Source organism: Populus alba, chromosome 4, assembly GCF_005239225.2.
Source record: "Populus alba chromosome 4, ASM523922v2, whole genome shotgun sequence".
NCBI lineage: Eukaryota > Viridiplantae > Streptophyta > Magnoliopsida > Malpighiales > Salicaceae > Populus > Populus alba.
In genome coordinates, this window is record NC_133287.1 from 9,071,915 (window position 1) to 9,092,562 (window position 20,648).

The 20,648-nt window shown below is 31.7% G+C and overlaps 1 protein-coding gene across 1 annotated transcript; it reads right to left on the reverse strand.

Annotated features, from left to right (window-relative positions):
- Positions 1–3,862: 3,862 nt before the first annotated feature.
- Positions 3,863–9,668, reverse strand: LOC118055971 (uncharacterized). Its single transcript, XM_035068023.2, has 5 exons — positions 8,816–9,668; positions 8,647–8,714; positions 6,634–8,478; positions 5,030–5,159; positions 3,863–4,808 (listed from the first exon to the last, which is right to left on the reverse strand). Exons 1-5 carry the CDS (start codon positions 8,973–8,975, stop codon positions 4,078–4,080), a joined length of 2,934 nt encoding a protein of 977 aa, XP_034923914.1. The 5' UTR covers positions 8,976–9,668; the 3' UTR covers positions 3,863–4,077.
- Between the last annotated feature and the right edge of the window lie 10,980 nt (positions 9,669–20,648).

The following is a 20,648-nucleotide window of genomic DNA, read 5'->3' on the forward strand; positions in this document are numbered from 1 at the left end:
TTCCTTGACAACCTCACTTCACACTTTACTAAAGTATTCACTTTTGCATAACCCTCTATCTTGGACTTCTTAAGAATCTTTTTACAAACTTCTTTTAACTAACAAAGATTCCATCTTCTCCTTGTTTGATCTCAATTCCTAGGTAGTAAATCATAAGACCAATATTTATCTTCTCAAACTCTTTGATCATTTGCTTGCTTAAAGTCTCCTAACATCTTTGGGTTATTATGTGTAAAGATCAAGTCATCCACATATAAGTATACAATAAAAGTATCACTACTCTTTTTTATCTTTAAATAGATAGCATATTCATAAGGCATTTTACAAATCCATTCTTCAAGAAATAACTATCAATGCGACTATATCAAGCTCTAAGAGCTTGCTTCAATCCATATAAGGCTTTGTTCAACTTTAATATATTATCTTTATGTCTCTTCACTTCATAACTCATAAGTTGCTCAATGTAAACCTCTTCTTCAAAAAATTCATTTTGAAAGGCTGACTTTGACATCCATTTGGTAGATTTTCGATCTATATTGGGCAACAATATCAATTATCAATCGAATGGTCTTCAATTTAACAACTGGAGCAAAAACTTCATCATAGTCAATTCCTTACTTTTGATTATAGTCTTTTGCCAACAATCTCGTCTTGTATCTCTCCACTTCTCCTTTCACATTCTTTTTTTCTTTTTAAACCTACTTAACACATATTAGTTTCTTTCCTTTTAGTATAAAAACCAATTTTTATATGTCATTCTTTTTAATTGATGCAATCTCCTTATTTATAACAATTCTTCACTTTTCATCCTTTATTACTTCTTTAAACATTATAGGTTCATATATGGCAATATGATAATATAGTGTTAGATCATTATCAATTGAATCAATTTAATTAGTTACTTTATATAGGTCATTAAGGCTCATCATATTTTTTTTGTGGACTTGGTGGGTTGTCACTACTTGAACTTTTACTAGAAAAAGATGATAAAGGTAAATTTGAGTTCATTAGTGATTATGAAGGTGTAACTAGTTTTTGATGATATGTATATATATTTTTCTCTTCATCAAGAACTAATGAAATGCCATACTTCTCACCATTATCTACCTACTAATCACCGTGTTTCTTTTATTAGGGTTGTAAAGCGTATTTCCTTTGGACTTTTGATCATAACTTATAAACATTAGCTTTTTGCTCTTATCATCTAGCTTGATCCTCACTTAGTCATTTATATGCATATATTCAATTATCCCAAACACATTCACGTGAGTAGCACTTGGCTTTTTTTCATTCCATGCGTCTATGTCATGACATCCAAGCCTTTTATATGACACCCATTTGACAAGTAAACAACAAAATCTACAACTTCAGCCTAAAAATCTTATGGCATCTTCATGATTTTGAGAATGTTTTTCGCTATGTTAAGGATGCTTCTATTCTTTCTCTCTACCATACCATTTTATTGTGGGGATTTAGACATTGTTACGAGTATTTTTATACATTGATATTCACTAAACTCATTAAACTTGTTAGAATAAAATTCACCCCCTATCTATCCTAAGTGATTTTATAGAATAACCATTTTTTTTTCAACTAATGCCTTAAACTCCTTAACATAATTTAATACATTAGGCTTTTTTTTAGAGAAGTATATTCATATCTTTCTATTATAATCATCAATAAAGAGTAGAAAATAATTTTTTTTAATCAAATAAGCATGGTTGAACAGGATCACATACATCTCTGTGTATCTCTTATAGGGGCTGACTTATTTTAGATGCAGACTCTTTTGAAAAACTTTTACGGAATTGTTTACCCACTAAACATCCTTCACACAACTAATTCAAATGTTTAATGGATGGTAGACCCTTCAACATCTCCTTTTGCATCATCATCTTCAAGCTATCAAAGTTTACTTGTTTAAGTCTTATATGTCAAAGCTAAGTCTGATATTTCACACATGTTTTTAGGCATTTAGACATATTTATCTCCATGTTTAGAAAAAACATCATTTTATTTGTCATGGTACCTTTGCTATCATAGCTCTATGAGTATCAAGTAATGTCAAAATACAATCTTTCATCTTAATTTCATAACCTTTCTCCTTTAATTGTCTCAAACTCAATATATTGCATTTTATAGTTGAGATATAATATACATCACCAATAAATTGATGATTACCATCTTTCATTTGAATTAGAATCATACCTTTCCGTTTGATAAAAACCTTTGAATGATATACAAATATGATATTACCTTTAATTGATTCATCACGATCCATGAACTTGTCTTTGTCTCCATACATGTCATTGTTGGCTCTATTGTCAACATACAATATGTTTTGTTTGGTTTCTATTTGTTCATCATGGACTAATAATAAAGTGGTCTTTTTTCTCCTCTTCTACTACTAGATTGACATTCTTTTCAATCCTTTTGGTTGGATTCCAACAAACCCTGGCATAATGACATGTTTTGACAATTATAAGAATTAATTTTTATTTTTTCAAACCTAGGTCTCGAATAGCTAATGTATAAGGATCTAGTCGATCGGTTAGTTTCAATCAGTCGACTGATTGATCTATTGAGGCTACTTTAGTGTTCTCTTCTAAATCTATCTTTTCCTCATCGTCCCCTGTCTTGTCTATGACCTCTACCTCCTTGGATATATTAAGAGTAATCTTGATTCTATTTTGTTAAGAATTTTGAGAAGAGTGCTTGTGCATCCATGTTTTCTTGAATTTTGTTGACTCTTTTTTCATAGGCTTGTAGTTATCCCATGAGACCTTGAATTGTTAAAAAAATTATATTTTATGATTCTTCTATTACGACCACTACATAGTGGAATTTCTTTTGCAAAGAGCATAAGATCTTTTCTACCACGTGTTTCTTCCATCTTCTCCCCATATCTTTTCATCTGATTGTATATGGCCAATACTCTAACAAAGTAATTTGATATTCTGATTCAAGCATATGTAAATTTTCAAAGCACCATGTAACTTTTGCAAGTGTACCTTTTATACGTTTTAATTGTTGCAAAGCTTTTCATACTTGCTTGGCAATGGTTGCGTCAGCCACAATCTCAAAAGTGGTGTCATCCAAACATTAATAAATGATTATGAATGCTTGTTGATCCTTCTTTCATGCTTTCTGCATGGCCTTCTTTGGGGAAGATGTTAATGTCACTTCTTCTACAGGCTCTTCAAAGCCTTTTGTTGCTGTTTCTCACACATCTTCGGAACTTAGCCAAGCTTCCACACGGGTACATCAAATCTCATGATTATCCTTTGTCAAACAAGGACACTATAATGGGAAGTTTAGATTGGTCATGTTAAACAATAAGAACAAGCTTTGACACTACTTGTTGAAAGAAAATCAATTCAAGAAACTTATTATGGACAATAATGTTGAATTGCAAAGCTAAAGATCAAGAGAGATTTTAAGAGGAAGATATACTTTATTGAGTATTTTTCTTAGATTTCTTTTCTATTCAATGTATTATGATCTTGATTACAGCTTATTTATAGATCTAAAATCCTAGACAAATAAGAAATGGAACTAAACAAGAAAACCTATTCTAACTAGACAAGTTATTCTACCGACTTAACCACTCAACCAGTTCCTTTTATTTTATTTTTTTATTTAAACTAAAAATCTAATTTATTTTCAACACACCATACCAGCTTAGGTTTGCATCCCAGCAGAAAAGGCGAGAAAATGTGTCATAGATGCATTCATTGTCTGTGCCAGTGTACTTTGCATAGAGACAATAACATTCTGCAATTGAGTTTGACGAAGAACGCTAGAGAACTGGTTGTTTTGTTTCAAACCGAATCATAAATAAGAGCTGATTATTTCACGGGTCTGAAAAAGCGATCGATCTTAAAGGATACAGACTACAGAATTATACAGAAGACCATTTGGAGCTGCTTTTCATTGTCAAGACAAGTTACAACTAACCATCAATGACGTTAGACATTGTTTTTAAGAAAAAAATAAAATGCCACTTTCATAGTAGACAATGTGGCACCATAGTAAAACAAAATACACTTGCAAATTCCATTATGTTAGTCGCACCCCTCAAAAGGAGGATACCCTGCACTCCCAAAGGTCGACAGCAATTTCCTCAACCAGAGTCTGAAGTATGTCCCTGTCGATTTCTGCACCAGTTTCGAACCCTTCAATTTCAAAATCTGTCCATTTTCCCAAGGAATGACTCATCTCCCAATCTATTATCTCATCTGGAATCATCCCAGCAAAATCCGTCCACCTTCCGACTTCCTCGCCGATCTCTTGAATCAACATTTCTGCATTCATGCATGGCGGTACTCTTTTCCACGTATTGAATCCAGTGTTAATGCACCGGGTGTATTTTGAATCTAGGCATTCTATCACACAATCAAAAAGAAAGCTTCTGAGTTGATTACCCTCCTTGCTCTCTTCAAATCCAGGAAGGCAATTAAGAGTTTTCCCCAAGGCACCAGCCAGAGTTTCAAGTCCGTCAAGCAGAAAGGGTCCAACGAGAAATCTCTTCATTCTATCTGAATTACATAGTGTTGCTTTACCAAACAACAGTTCAGCATTCAAGATAACCTCCTTTGCATGAGTGAGCTTGTTTCCAGTTAACCTGCCACCAGCAAGATTGATGCTCTGTAATATCCTAGAAACATGGTTAAGAAGATCAGTCACCGTCTTGCTACCTGTCCTCCCTTGTATCAAAGAGGATGCACAATCCAGAAGATCCGTATCAGTATCTACTGGTTGTGGTTGATCATAGGAGCAATCCATGGAGTCCGGCAGCATCCTGCATCCTAGAATCACAAGCCAAAATAATACATTTAAAGAGAGCTCAAAATATTTGATAAAAGATTAGATAACATAGTAGTGACTGAAAACAGGGTTTTAATATTTATATATACACACACACACACACCACTATTTCAGAAAATTCATAGTCAAGGTTCTCAGTAGTTCAATAAAATATACTCAAGAAACCCTCATTCTGCGTTGTCATAAAATTTCACTTTCTTACCTGAGCTCTCATCCAGACTGCTTGAAAAGCAACTGTCATTTGAGAAAGAAGCTTCAAGAACAGATCCAGGACTAAGGTGATCACCATCAACTGATATTCCAACTGAATTCCTCCTGATTTTTCCTTCCTTCTGAGAAGAGTAATGCACACGCTAGACATGTCAGGTCCAGTTATTGTAAAGGTACATTAAGCACAAAATAATTTTAAAAATCACACCTAGGGAATAAAATACTATCAAGGAAACCTAGCTTTCACAAAAAGGAAAACTGTTAATTTTCATGGCGTATAGGTTTAGGGTGATTGGCCTCAAGATGACCTTGAATTGAACAACTCAGGGCTAGTTCCATGAATCTGGTTATTCAGTTCTATTTATGCATTCCTGCTCCAGTAACGTCTCTAGCTTATTTGACAAGATAAACCTTCCCTATTGCCTCAAAATGCTTACAAAGGCAGCTTATAATTGCAGTCGTTAACTACAATTCCAGTGCCTCTGTAATACATTATTTTCATTTTTAACCATTATGCTAATACGATGATTTGCATGCAGAGGCGATCACTTTAGCTAACCATGGAAAGCAATTGTTTAAGACATCCCTTTTTGCCTCATAAACTTTCAAACCAAAGCATGTTTCTCCTTCTGACATGCTTTTGGGGCTACCCATACACTTTTTTGTATCTCACAAATGCTTTCACTCCATTTCTAATAGCTTTTTCCTATGATGTACCATCTTTACCACTCAGTAGTAACATATGTTAGGAATGGGCCACCTATAAACTGTTGGCTTTCAATTCATATTCTGTATATTTTAATCTATAACACTCAATCACCACCTCGATCCCACTCTAAGTTAAAAATGCCCTCTTTATCTATCATTCTCCACACCTGTCCACAGCCAGTTTCCAGTCTTTACTCATAAAGTTGCTGAACTTCAATAGTATTGTTGAAACTTGCCAGGACATGAATAAAACTTGTTGAAAAAGAGGAGGAAAGGAAAGGCCAATGTTTCACTGAAACTAATTGATCACGGGAACTTATTTTGTTTTCTCACATTCCATGAAAACGAAATAGAAAAGAGAGGGTGAAGCCAAAAAGTTTTAACTCCTAAGGCCTTACGTCTCATCATTGACAGCAAGTATCACTAAGACGCGCTGTATGGTGCACAAATTTCAAACAGCAACTCAGTCATTCGACAAAGTCAAATTTCGCAACCTTCTTAACTAACTATAAAACAAAGATAGCAACCCATGGGACATTAATCAATGAGAACACATATCAAATGAAAAGGCAATCCTTGCACAATTTCATTAATTTCTCCATTTTCTTTTATTTTGGTTGCGCCAATGGTATAAGAAATTTCACTCAACACAAGCACCAGAATCAGCATTCTCCAAACAGACATGCAAAGCTAAAACAGTTCAAAATAGTTTATTATTTAGAGATAAGGTAGGTACCGATATCAGAGGGGAACGGACGTTTTGTAGTTTTTTCTTCAATCATAGATGCTTTAATTAAGTCAAAAACCAAAACAAAATAAGCACAGAAATTCTGGACCATAGACAGCATAATAAAAAGACAGCACCGTGCCAATACATAGCAAACCAACCTGGTAAGTTCTGTCTGCATTAAACATATGAGCATGTGGAGACGTAGGCTGATCCGCAGCCAAAGCAAATATTAGCTCTTGGAGAATCATAGCAGTAGATCTCATGGGTTTACCACCTCCACTTGTCAATTCATCCTGTTCTTGAGAAGCCAGTTCCTTTAGTTTTTGCTCTAAAATTGTGCCCAGGGCATCTCCTCTTAATGGAAATTGATTCTGCAAAGGTGTTTTGCCATCATTTTCATCCAGCACCAGCCTTCTTTGGTAAGTGTTCTTATCAATTTGAAGACTCCTCTCTTTCAGCCCCTTGGAAACAAAAGTTCTGTGCCTAAATGGGGAATTAAACGTAAAAGATATAGCATCATTTTCCCTACTGCCATTATTTTTATTACACTCTCCATCATTAACAGATCTACTTTTGATACATGCACGGTCCATGGAGAGAGAGCTGGATGCAACCACTTTTCTACTCACACTGTCAGACTTGGTATTCCTTTGTCCCATAGACATCGGATTAGCAAGTCCAGTACTTTCAACTTGTGCATTGACACCAACTGTCCTCTTGCGCCCTGGGCTCCTTAGCGGTGAAAAGGAATCATCTCGTCTGCTGCAAAATTTTCTGTCTTTGTCAATTGTAGAATTATCAGCCAAGTTAGATGCCCTTGTCCTGCCACGACTGATTATGCTTCTGTTCAAAGCAACAAAATCTGTTGCCTCATTAATACCATTTGCAGCTGAAGAAGCTCTCCTGCTTTGCAGATTATTTAGTTTGGCCCTTGGAGGAGTTCCATCCCTGCTTATGAACATCTCATTTTGAGTCTGAATCCTTTGCTTATAAGTAATAGAAGATGACTCTTGCTGTTGAGGCCTGCATTGCTGGCTTCTCAATTGCCGCTGCAATTGGCCCTCTGGAGACACAGGTTTGATAACTGTGATGGTTTGACTTGGTACTCGTGTGTTATCCTTTTCTTTCACAGGAATGGACTGTCGGTCCCAATTTCTCTGATAAATTACATTTCTTTCTTGCTCAGGAGTGGATATGGGTGGCATAGGCTTAATCATTTCTGATTCTTGAGAGAACATATAATTTGAAGGAGTGGATGGACAAACGAACTGCTGCTCCTTCACATTGGGTCTAGTATCCACAACATCAAACATATTACCACAATTTTTGCAAGAAGTTTGCCCTATGAAAGACGTGCCTTCTCCCTCATTACAATCTCCAATATCTTCTTGTTTCACAATGTTTGGTAACATGATTCCAATCTCCTCTCTCAAAACTTCATCCCTAGGACAATAATTCATAGAACTTGGATAAGTAAGAGCACTTTTTGACCTATTGGTAGCTTGCAACCCAGGTTCCAAAATTCTAGTAGCAGCATCAATCAACCTAGACGTCCTAGATGCATTCTTGGACGAGGAAATCCTAGGACTCTTAACTGGTGGTGCAAGTTTTGGATGATGATGCCTTCTCGACCTTGACAAAACACCGTTAATTTGCAACACATCGGCTCCGAACCTAGTCAATGCTTGTCTCTCAAACTGGCCTGTCTTTTGAAGCTTTTGAGGCCTAGATTCAACCTTTGTGCTCCCTTTCTCCATATTCAAATCATTCCTATCAGATTCACTATGACAATCATTAACAAGTTTCTCTTCGGTAACATCACAAGCAACAGAATTTGAAACTTTTTTGTGCTTATCTCGATGCACAGCTGGCAAAGAATCGAGGCCCATCAACCTAGCAACCAAACTTGGAGCTCTCATTTCACGCTTTTTCACTACAATATCATTATTACAACTCCCGCTTTTCTTTACATTTGGAAAACCTCCTTTATTCTCATCAACAATCTACAATTCAAGCACAAGCAAAAAGCCCTCTTGATAAACAACAAAAATAAAAATAAAAATCCTAACCAAACTCACAGAATTAAATCTCTTTTTATTGAGATATAAATAAGTGTCCCTTAAAAACATCTATGAACATCAAGATCCAACTTTATAAACCAAAATGCATACCAGATGGAGCTTTGTTTTGGGCATCTTCTCATCCCCGCCAAACTTCTTCGATGGATGTTTTGCACGAGCTGGACAGCAGCAGCAGCACACGCATAAAACAGCCAAAGAAATCAATTTTAAGCATTCTAGTTCAAATGGGTATTCTTGGTTTAGAGATAAATGGACTAACCTGCAGGAAGCAATTTCTTGGAGAAGAGTTTTTTCTTGGCGAATCTCCTATTCCAATCAAATAACTGAAAGAAAATACCAACACAACCACCAGACCTATGAGCCTTTTTCTCTGTCAACGCCAAACATGCCCCTGCTGGATTCCCTGTTGTTTCATTCATCTCTCCAAGAAACCAAAAACCATACACCAAAACTCCCTCTCTTTCAAAACAAAACACACTCGAATCTCAAATACCATCTATCAGCCAAGCCCATGTGAAAAAAAACTAACCATTCTTTCCAACAAAATAATACAATGTAGCTAACCAAGTTTGCCCAAAACAGCAACGGAATACCAAGAGAAAGAAAAAGGAGTAAGATGCATTACAAGGATGCAATGGGAAAGAGTGAAAAAGACAGGAGAAAGCAGGAGACGACAGCCAAGAAGACCCAGTAGAAAGCGGAGTGAAACAGTACTGGCCTACCTGTATTATTCTGTTACTTGGTAGTATTATCTACATGTCTTGAAGCAAGGAACAAGTGATTCTCTTGAACATAGAAAGAGAAAGATCAATGAGTAAAAGATGGTGATGATTGAGAATCAAGAAATGAAAAGATGTGAAAGAAAGAGAGCATCATGTGACTGTTGACATATTGGATTGTGCACAGAGACCAAGAAAATGAAGCTCGAGGGACTGGCAAGCAACGTAGCAGAGAAAGAGTGAAAAAATGATACAAAAAAAAAGCAGGTTCTGTTACTGCGCTATGAAAAGGGCTGGCTACAGAAAGACTAGAGAGAGGAGGGGCTAAGCAGAGAGAGAAAGAGAAGTGACGCACGCGCAGTACAGTGATTCACATTCACTGTGGATGCTCTCTGCGTGTTTGTGTGGATGGTCAAACGGGAGAGAGAGAGAGAGAAGAGTAGATAGATACTGTTGTGTTGTGTCGTGTCTGCGTCAAAGGGACCAATGTTCTCTGCCATGTCACCCTGTTTCTTGTAGTCTATAGACAGCTGGTTCCATTTTTTGTGGTAAATTTATGGAAGAGGAAAATGATGCTGTGATTTAGATTGTGTTGGATAGAAATTAATTTAAATTGGATTAGGTAAGGTGATAAAAAAAGGAAGGTTGTTTTTTGTGTTTGAATGTTGATATTTGTATTTATTTTAGGATAATTTATTTTGTTTAAAAAATAATTCGAGAAATATATTTAATTGTAGTTAATATATAAACTAATTTGAGTATTTTCTAAAATTTGAATGGATTAATTTTGGAATTCATGAGCATTCAAATTATTTTTTTTCCTTATTAATTCAAATTCAAAACATAGCTTTGTGCCCCCATTTGTTACATCTAAGATATGATTTCATCGATATTTTCTTCTTCTCCTCCTCTTATTCGGTTCACCTGTAAAAACTTGGTGGGTAGAAAATATATTGCAATTAAAAGGAAAAAAAAAAAAAAAAAAAACACTTGTAGTTTTCAAGTAATAAAATTCATTAAATATATAAGTTGAGGGACCACATGTATATTGAGTAAAGAAGAAAGAAGATACACATGAGGGTCTAGTTCAAGTGGTCAACTGCAAGGCTTGCCTTACGACTGTCCCGAGTTCGATCTTCAAGAGTACACCCTCGCGGTGCCTTACCTACCCACTAGGCTTGTAAGATGTTCAGTGGGCCTGGGGATTAGTCGTGGTGCGCGTAAGCTGGCCCGGACACCTCGGGTTACAAAAAAAAAAAAAAAGAAGAAGAAAGAAGATAAAATAGATTGTCACAATATCTAAGCATGGAAGAGAAAAATATAAAAGAGAAGAAGAAGAAAAAAAAGAACATCATAAACACATGGAAAACTCATTAGAAAGAGCTCAACAAATTAAATTCATATACACTAAAAAAAAAAAAAAGCCACCTTTCAACCTTCTAGTGACTACAGCAACGATATTCTCACATGTTAATGTGGTGTGTTACTGTGCTATTAAAAAATTAAATTAATAATCTAATATTAAAAAATAAAATTTTAAAAATCTAAAAAAATCAAATCAATATAATTCTTGAAACTCGTAATTCATGTTATAAATCCAGGATATATAATAAAAGAAAGCATAAGAAGAAAATTATGTCATTTTACTATGCTTTAAAAAATATATATATCTTTAAATGCTAGTTTAATATTGTTTATTTTTAGGATAATTAAATAATTTTATTGTGTTAAAAATACAAAAGATAACATCATTAGAATTAATTTAATAATAATAAATGAATTATGTATATATATAATTTTTCTTTGGGAAAGTTTTTGCTCAGAGTGTTCCTTCGGGGTAAAAAAAAACCTATAGGAAAAATCGGTGAGATGAAGTTAAAAAGTAGGAGTAAAGGAAGGGCATCTTTCTTTTCTGACAATTTTATTTTTATCTTTGATTTCGTGGAGTCTACGCATGTCTCCTCCTACGAGCTGCTACGAGTCACGACGACATGGCAGGGCTAGAGGCAGGCCTGCGTTATCTAGTAGCAATGAGTTTTAACTTCTTCTTCTTTTTTATAAATAAAATTTTTAAATTAATTTAAATTAATAATGTTAAAAATAAATTTTAAAAAATAAAAAATATTATTTTAATAATTATTTAAATAAAAAATACTTTGAATAATAATAACTATCATCCTTTTAAATACATAATTAAAATATATATTAAATTTGAAAGTGAGTTAGATATTATTTTTTAAAATATTTTTTATATATAAATATTAAAAATATTTTTTATTATTTTTAATAATATTGCATTAAAATATTTTAAATTTATTAAAATATATATAATTTTTAAAATGATATTCTTTTATTTAAAAAAAATTTAATTAACTGAATCATTATCTCTAATTATTTCTTAAACAAATTTAATAATGACCTCTTGATTGTGGTGATGTGAGAAACAAACTTTATATATATATATATATAATATATATATATATATATATAGGGTGTTTAGAAGTATGATAATTATTATTTTTAAAGTGTTTTTTACTCAAAAATATATTAAAATAACATATTTTTTTTAATTTTTAACATAAAATAATATGAAAATATTTAAAAAATAATTTTTTAAAAAAAATTAAATTTTAACCAACCGGACCCTCAATGGAATGGAATGGTTTGAATTCCAAATGTTTTTTTTTTTTTTTCCAGAAAAAGAGTTATAATTTATATACACGACATGCCCCAACAAGGGGTGGAACAGTCTTCCTGCCTCCATTCTTTCGCTAACACAAAGCAAATATAGGAGGTAACGTTAGTGTCGTGTGTTTTGACAAGGACGAGGGGAAATGTGAACGAGGACACATTCACGTTCTAATGTTTTGTTTTCCTCTCTATTATTTCTTGTACCAAAATAAATGCTGTAAGTTTTTGTTTTTCTTTTTTGGAGGGGAAGCTTTGGAGGCCATAGCTTGTGATATAATTCATATGTTAACACAGGTCTTTTATCAAACTAGTACGATTTGATAAAGTTTTTAAAACATTAGCATAAGAAAGAAAAATATTTAAAAAATAACATTTTTTTTACTCAATCACTAATAATAACAGCTATTGTAAACATAAATTATATATTGAGATCTCCTCTAATAATTTAAACTGAAATTATATAATTTATTTGATTTTTTAAGTTCAAATATTTAAGTGTTCTTTTTTGTAAAACTTATAGCATACCATCTATTTTTTTATGCCTTTTTCATTCCGACCCCTCTTTTTTCAATTCTATTTTTTTTAATAATAAATTAAAATCAATTGATTCTCAATTAGAACTAAATCACAAAAAATAAAATAAAATGAAGGATCAAATTTTTAAAAAGTAAATTTTTGCATAGCTCATTCTCAATAACATGCAAGAGGATAAATAGTGAACTCTTGCACAATAAAAAAAACTCACGCTTTTTAAAATAATACTTAATAATAAAGATATAATTTTTTTTTATCAGAAATCATGAAACTATACATCATATTTTTAAATTACCAAACTTCAATGCGACAACATCTCACTTTTATTTATAAAAAAGATTGATTCAAACTAGGAGCACTTTTTTTAATAAGAAATTGATATCCACTCACTTTATTGGCATCTTGCTTCACTTAGGGGTGATCAAAAAAACTGAGAAACCGAAAAAACCAAGAAAATCGAGAAAAAAAAGACCCAAAAAACCGAACCGAAAAAAAAAACCGATTAAAATTTTGAAAAACCGACCGGTTCGGTATCGGTTTTAGGCTTATAAAACCTAACCGAACCGAACCGGAAAAAAACCGAGCCAAAACCGGAAAAAATGAGCCAAAACCAAAAAAGAGCCAAACCGGAAAAAACCGAACCGAACCGAACCGAAACCGGCCGGTTCAAACCGGTTTCGGTTTTTTTTTTAAAAAAAAATTCGATTTGGTTATTTTTTTTGATAAAAACCGAACCGAACCGGTTTTGCTCACCCCTAGCTTCACTTGTGTATAAGTGCTGGTATTTGTTTAGTTTAGTATTGAGATTGAATCTATTTCTCATTAAAATTTACAATTTATTTATTTTTAATTATTTTTTAAAATCATTTTAATATGAGAATATTAAAATTAAATTTTAAAAATTAAAAAAATATATTATTTTAATATAATTTTTAAAAATAATAATTTAAAAAAAAAAATTCTACCTCGCTCCCCCCCCCCCCGCGTCATCAAAAATTTGACCAGTTACTCTCATCCTTTGAACAAAAATCTAGAGAAAAAATCTCTTAATTCCCGGAATGACAAATGATTGAGTAATTCACACCCACTTGGCCACTTGCATGAAGCAAAAACAATTCACATGCCCCCAAAAATTAGCTCACTCTTTGTTGGTGTGAACTGGTGAAGCGTAAGATATATTTTTTAAAAGTATATTTTACTTAAAATTTTATTAAAATAATTTTTTTAAAATTTTTTTATATCAACATATTAAAATAATAGAAAAACATAAAAAAATATTAATTTAATAATTTTTAAAATAAATCTAAATGTAATTTGAAACACAGGAAAAAACCACCAAACATTGGAAAGCTAGTGAGCAATTGTCAATACCATTTCCAGAAACCCAGATGCATGGGACAAGATAAATAATTTTGGTCTAGAGTCTGGTAAGTAGGACCATCCTATTTGGTACTGCCCACCTAGTTATTTTTTTTTAATTGACGAGGGTCTTCGGGTTAATTTGTATGTATTTTAATTAATCCTATAAATTTTAAAGTTAATGATTACGTGAGTCTTCAATAAACCTGAAATTTATAAAATTTAAATCAATAATTTCTAAAACATAAATTTAAAATTTCATCAATTAAACTATAATCTTTAAATTACCACCTAGCTAGCTTTTACTCCTAAGTTACGTGAATCTCATGGGTAAAATGAGAAATGGCAATGCATACAAACTTTACTAGGAAAGTGGACAAATGAACGTCCAAAGGGACCTCGATCGGCCTGTTTCATATATTTATTTATAGACGTATGGAAAAGGACAGCTAAAACCACCACATCCTTTGGTTTGTGCTCGGTGTTGTGTCGTGTCGGCATGGTGAGATCACTGTTTGATTTGATAAGTTGTTAATTAAGCTCCCTCTGGTGGTTAAAAGTAGCTTTATGTTTAATCATGTTAGGTTTTAGATGCAACCAATCCAGCTCTTCCACAGTCTATTTACTATTTGTTTCTTTTGGAAAAAGCAAAGCTTGGATTGCTTGTTTCATGTGACTTAAGAAAGTTACTTAGAACTCAAATAAGGATTAAAGATACTTTTAAGCCTAAAGTACTGGACTGGAAAAGGTATTTATTGAGAAAAAAATATTACTACCTGGTCAAATTTCAATAAAGAAAAGAAAATCTCGGTTAGCATCATCTGTCTATAAAAAAAATAATTTTATTTAAAGAGACATGAATAAACTATAAGCTGTGGTTAGTGTTAGAAAAAGAAAATGAGAGTTCATTAAGCACAACATGACAAAAGAAAAAAAAATTATTTGTTACTTTATAAACGTGGTGGAGGAGGAATAAGAATTCATGTGCCATTACAAAGTATAATGCATTGAAATTATCATCAATGGTGGCTTGCCATTGTGGACATTTGAGGGCATTGGCGGAATATGTTGGTTTTATAAATGATGTTACAGAGTGTTTTGGTAGCATTATAGATACACTTTTTTAAAGATGTTATTTTATGATTTTTGTTTTTTTTTTGGTAATTACAAGTATTTGAGTTAATTTATATATATTTTAATTAATTTTTTAAAATTCTAAAAGTAATAATTAGATAACGTTCACTTACTCTAAAATCATAAAATGAGTGTGAGATGATGATTTTTGAAAAAGTTTTGTTTTAATCGTAGATACATGATTATGTGAGGAAATTAAATGAGATCTAGAAAATGATGTGGGAGTGGGTGATTGTGATTTGAGATGACACAAACTACGAGAGACAGAGATACAAGTGAAAGTGTTTTTTATTGGGGTAGATGCTAGTGGAGCAAACATTACTAATGGAGGTTCCAACGGAGGTTAAAGAAGTAATAGAAATATGATAGGTAGATGATGTCAAAAAAATCATTTTAATCTAATAAATTAAGTTATAATTATCTTAATATAATGGTTCAAGCTATTAAATAAGATTTTAATATATAATTTATATTATTTTTTTATTATATCTTCTCAAGTAAAAGCTATTTAAGCTTAAAAATTACACAAGTTTACATTATTTTTTGTTTAATTTTTATTAAATAAATAAAAATGATGAGATTCGAACTTGTGACTATTTGATCATAAAAGCTTTGATACCATGTCAAAAAAATCATCTTAACCCAATAATTTAAACTGTTAGATAAAATTATAAAACATAATTTATATTATTTTTTAAGAACTAATTTATAATCAATACTTGCAAATTAAAAATATACGAAAAAACTATAAGGTATAAGGTGTGGTTGGTGTTAGAAAAAAAAAAAGAATGAGATAAAAATTTTATTTGTTACTTTATCAAAATAAATATAAGCACTTTAAGAATGGGAGTACCTAATAAGAACAAAAGTACAAGATAAAGCTTAAAGTTTATTTTGAGTGTAGGGTTGAAGCTACGGTAACACATGCAACCAGAAGTGCAAATCTTTTTTATAGTGAGACAATTGATTATAGAGCTTTTCAAAAGGAGATTTCATTTCTAAGAGTGATGTTGGCAACCGTTTGACTAGATATGCTTTGTTCGAAAAGCAAAAGACAGGCATGAAGACTTGGTGAAGTAAGGTGAGTCCAATTTCAACAATGTGATGATGTTGACTTTTGGCAGCTCCATTGTGTTGAGGTGCATGAGGTTGGGTAAGAAGATGAGTAATACCAAACGTGGCGAATAAAGTTTTTTTTTTTTTTTTTTTTTTTGATCCTCACAACCATTAGAGTAAACTGTAGAAATTTCTTGCGAGAAGTAATTTTCAACAGTTGCCTCGAGTTTTAAAAAATAGTGTAGAAAAAACCATGGCTGGTCTCCAAACATCATCACTATATAATAGATCAAGTGGACGATGAATTGCAAGTGTTGAAGTACAAGAAAACAGAAAGTAAAAGATTTAATGAAAAATAAGATTATAGAATATGATTTATATTATTCTAGCATTTTTTTCTCTAGTGTCAGATTGATTGCCTGCTATAGGAAGGATTGTTGCAAGCGAAGTTATTGAGGTTAAAAGTGCTGCGAAAATTGCTTTGTGATGGCAGATAAATTATTCTGATTTTCCTCTTTTTTTCTTATTTTTTTCTCATTATAATCGATAAATTTGCAATTTACGACCTTGACATGTCAAGCCAGTGCCAGCTCAGTTCGTCAATGGCAACCCAGAATGCAATTACTGGCTTCCGGGGAATCAATGAACAAATGATACCTAACGTTTGAAACTATGGTTGCTTTTTAAATTATTATTTGATTAAACATATATTATAATATATATATATATATATATTTATTTATTTATTTTAGATGCTAATACATTAAAACAATTTAAAATTATATATATAAAAAATTATTTTAAAATTTTCAAAAATGTTTAGTTTAGATAGCTGGCAGGAGTGCAGGTCCAGCTCTCCAACTCTTTGATGCCAACGTCCACGAGAAAATAAATATGCTATAGAAAATAAAAATTGTGAATATTTGTTTTGAAGATCTCATGGTGTATTTATAACTTATGAGTTTTGTCCTTTTATAAAAAAAAATAGCTAGAGTGTAACTTTATATTTGTGATATTTTGAGTTGCATTATAAATTGTATTCCACTCATTTTATCTAGGTAAAACATGGAGAAATGATTGGCCATAAAATACTTTAATTTATGTAATGGTCTTGGTGGAGTATAAACTTATTTAATTAAGCATATTTGTTAAGAAATAATTTTTCTATTAATTTTATATAAAAATCTATAGAATTGATGAAATTAGACTCAATCATCTCATGAGTCTTGGCAGCACCAGATCTACCATGCATATGTTAGGTACACCGTCAAGCCCATTTATGGCTGGGTCTAGCCAGCGCTAGACCCAACGCTTGGGGCGACCGGGTTTAGCTAGCGACAAACCCAACACGCTTTTATTAAAACATGTTTGTGTTCTGAAAAATTTATACCTGAAAGTTTTTCTTTAGCCAATATTTTTTTGGCGCGCGTGTGTGTAATCTTGGTTCATGGTAAACAATGTTCAATGATGAACGAGAAGCAGTAAATCGCTCACTTCTGACTATTGATAACGTAAAGTCATGAGGAAATGTAATTGATGGAAAAGCTAAAGCCAACAAAGATGTTATCTTGTCAGGTCACATTGAATTTGAATTGATGCTAGCAAATGCTTGTTTTCCATGAGCTGAAGCCATTTTCGAGGTCCAATTTTGCGAGGAACTATATAAAATTTCCCCCTTTTTTCTGGTACAAACCAAGTGGATAAGCTCTTGTTTTCTAATCGAAAAGGATGTAGATTTTTCAACTCTGGCTTTGATCACACAAAAATGGATAGGAGTAGGAGATGAGATTAGATGAGATGGCATTAACTAGGAGCTTGCCTGATAACTTCAAAGGATTAGTTTTGTGATTAAAGAGCTTTTTTGGAATATCATCCACGAAATTTATTAAGTTTTTCTTGATGCATCATATATGTTTTTAAAATTATTTAGAAAGGGGTTTAATCCTAGTTTTTGCTCAAACAAATCCAAGGAACTACTTGATTAAAAATTAAACTAGGATGATTTAATTAAGTGAGACTTGATTAAAATATATTTTAGAAATTAAAGATTAGAATATAATTAGTACAAAGATTATATTTCTAGACCTAGAAAAATCAAGTAAGAAATTGATTGAATTAATTTCTAAAATTTTCTTGAATTAATTTATGGATATTATATTGAAGGGGCAAATTAATATTTTATCAATTTATAGGGTTTATTAGATTTCCCTATAAATAGTAAACTATACCTTTTATTTTTAAATAGTTGTTTATTAGATAAAAAAATTGCGTAAATAACATAACAGAGAGCTAGCGCTCCAAGCACAGCAAACCCTCTCTCCTAAATAAGAATTTAAAAGATTTCTGACTTGTGGTTTGTGTAGATTATCATTGAGGTCAGAAAATTGGACGACTTGTGGTTTGCTACAACCTAACTTTTAAAAAAATTATTCAAAATCAAAGAAGATTAGATCTTCAGGTAATAAATCCCTAAACAACTCTAGATTTTTGTAACGAGATATTAGAGGATTCTAAAAAAAATTTGCTTTACTGTTTATGTTGCATGATATTTTGGAACTTAATAGTTTTGGCCCATATCTAGGACAACTCCTTACATAGCACAAGTTTTTATTTAATTTTATTTTTTAATATTAAATTAATGATAAATTGATTTTTATATTTTTTATAATATGATAAAATAAAAAAATAATTCAAATAAGTTGAATTCATAATCCAGGTTACTGATTTGACATGTTGACGAGAGCTTACCTTGTTTTTTTTTTTTTTTTAATTTACCTAGTTGATAAAGTTATATAGAAATAACTTTCAAATGATTGAATTTTAAATATTAGCTAGATAAAAAGTTGGTTAAAAGGTTTTAAAATTAACCTATCATGCCAAGTTTAATAACAATAATAAATAATTCATTAATTTTATTTTTTATTCCACCCTAGTTTCCAGCTAAATTACATGACAGCATTCCAGGGGTAATAAAAAGGAGGGGAAACACTGTAGGCTCCCTATGACTGTGGACATTAAAGTCAACGCAAAATTAATCATGTCTACAAGATCACATTTTCTGCTTACGAATTCATATACAAAATCTAATTCGAACCATCCTTAATCAAAATTAAGCATTTCTACTTCCACTTTTAAATTCCTTTTCTTGACCTTTCTCCTTTCTATTTGGGCTTGCAAGTCCAATTTCATAACATTTCAATCCAGATGAGCCCAAATTCATATCCAATTCACGCAATTTTCTTTGTTGCGTTGCTCCAATAAGTTTTAGAATGTGTTTACACATGATATAAATCATGTTTTAAAAAATTTTAATATAAATTTTTTATGTTTCTAAAAATTAAAATAATTTTATTTTAATATATATATTTTTTTAAAAAATATTTTAAACAGTCATCACTTCCATAATATTTATTATTCAGGCTATTGAAGCTGGACCACAAGGAAAAAAATTCAGTGTAAGGAACAGCAAGGCCACAGGAAGTACTAATCAAATAAATGGCCTCCTCCCATTAATAATGAAAAAGAAACATTAGCTACACTTATGAGAAGGAGAAAAATTCTCGTAATCTTGAGGGGAATGATTTTTTTATTATTTTTTTTATTGCTTTAAAAATATTTTTATCATTACAAAAAAAGTTATAAATTTGTTTAAATTATAAAAAAATAAGAGCAAGAAGCGAATATAATTAGTTTTGAAGAAATATACTTTTGTTTAGAAAAATTATATTCGCTTCTTGCTCTTATTTTCTTATAATTTAAACAAATTTATAACTTTTTTTTTAATGATAAAAATATTTTCAAGAATAATATAGCATGATAATTTACCTAAATATCAAGGATAATAATGTAGTATTTAGAGTCGGTTTAGTATTATGATAACAATAAATTTTATTATGATAATATTTTTTATTTTAAAATTATTTTTAATATTATTATATCAAAACAATTTAAAAATATAAAAAAATTAATTAAAAAATTAAATTAATTTTTTTTTATAAAAATACTTCAAAAAAAAAAAAAAACAAATGGAAAATGATAGTGGATTAGAAAACAGCAAAGGGCATCCAATTATACAAATTCAACTTAATGATTGTGACAACCTTTTCGACATTGGCATTCGCTTGACATTTGGTACAGACCTCAGAATTGCTTCGACAAAAAAAAAAATGGAAAAGGGCATGGGCTCCCTCCATATATGCTAGCGCACAACTCGAGCTACTGCTCATCTTGCAACGTGAAGATGATTTCAAGTTTTTTTACTCGTGGCCATCCGGTGGTTTATTTCTTGCACCCTCGATCATCCCTTGATTTGAACCTTTGCTGATATCTTCATCAATGTCACCATCAGCATCAAGAAATGCGCCTAAAGGTGAAAATGGTGGCGGGATATTTTTCTTTTTCTTGATTTTGACAGGAATAATGATTTCTCCATCAAAGAAATGCTCCTTCAAGGATGAAAACTCTTGATCATTGCTGTTTTCGTTGATTGTAGTAATCTCGATTACCTTTGAGCCCTGATCACCCCTTGAATCATTACTAGTTATGGTAGCATCAAGAAATGGCTGTGGAGGTGGACTTAGAGGTTGTTCTTGTAATATA

What these genes read in the sequence shown, in the direction of transcription:
- LOC118055971 (XM_035068023.2), bottom strand. Translation starts at nt 8,975, where the DNA reads ATGAATGAAACAACAGGGAATCCAGCAGGGGCATGTTTGGCGTTGACA. An exon ending in CCAAAACAAAGCTCCATCTG is followed by an intron (nt 8,479 to 8,646) that starts GTATGCATTTTG and finishes CTTGAATTGTAG; the next exon opens with ATTGTTGATGAGAATAAAGG. An exon ending in CAGTCTGGATGAGAGCTCAG is followed by an intron (nt 4,809 to 5,029) that starts GTAAGAAAGTGA and finishes TTGTGATTCTAG; the next exon opens with GATGCAGGATGCTGCCGGAC.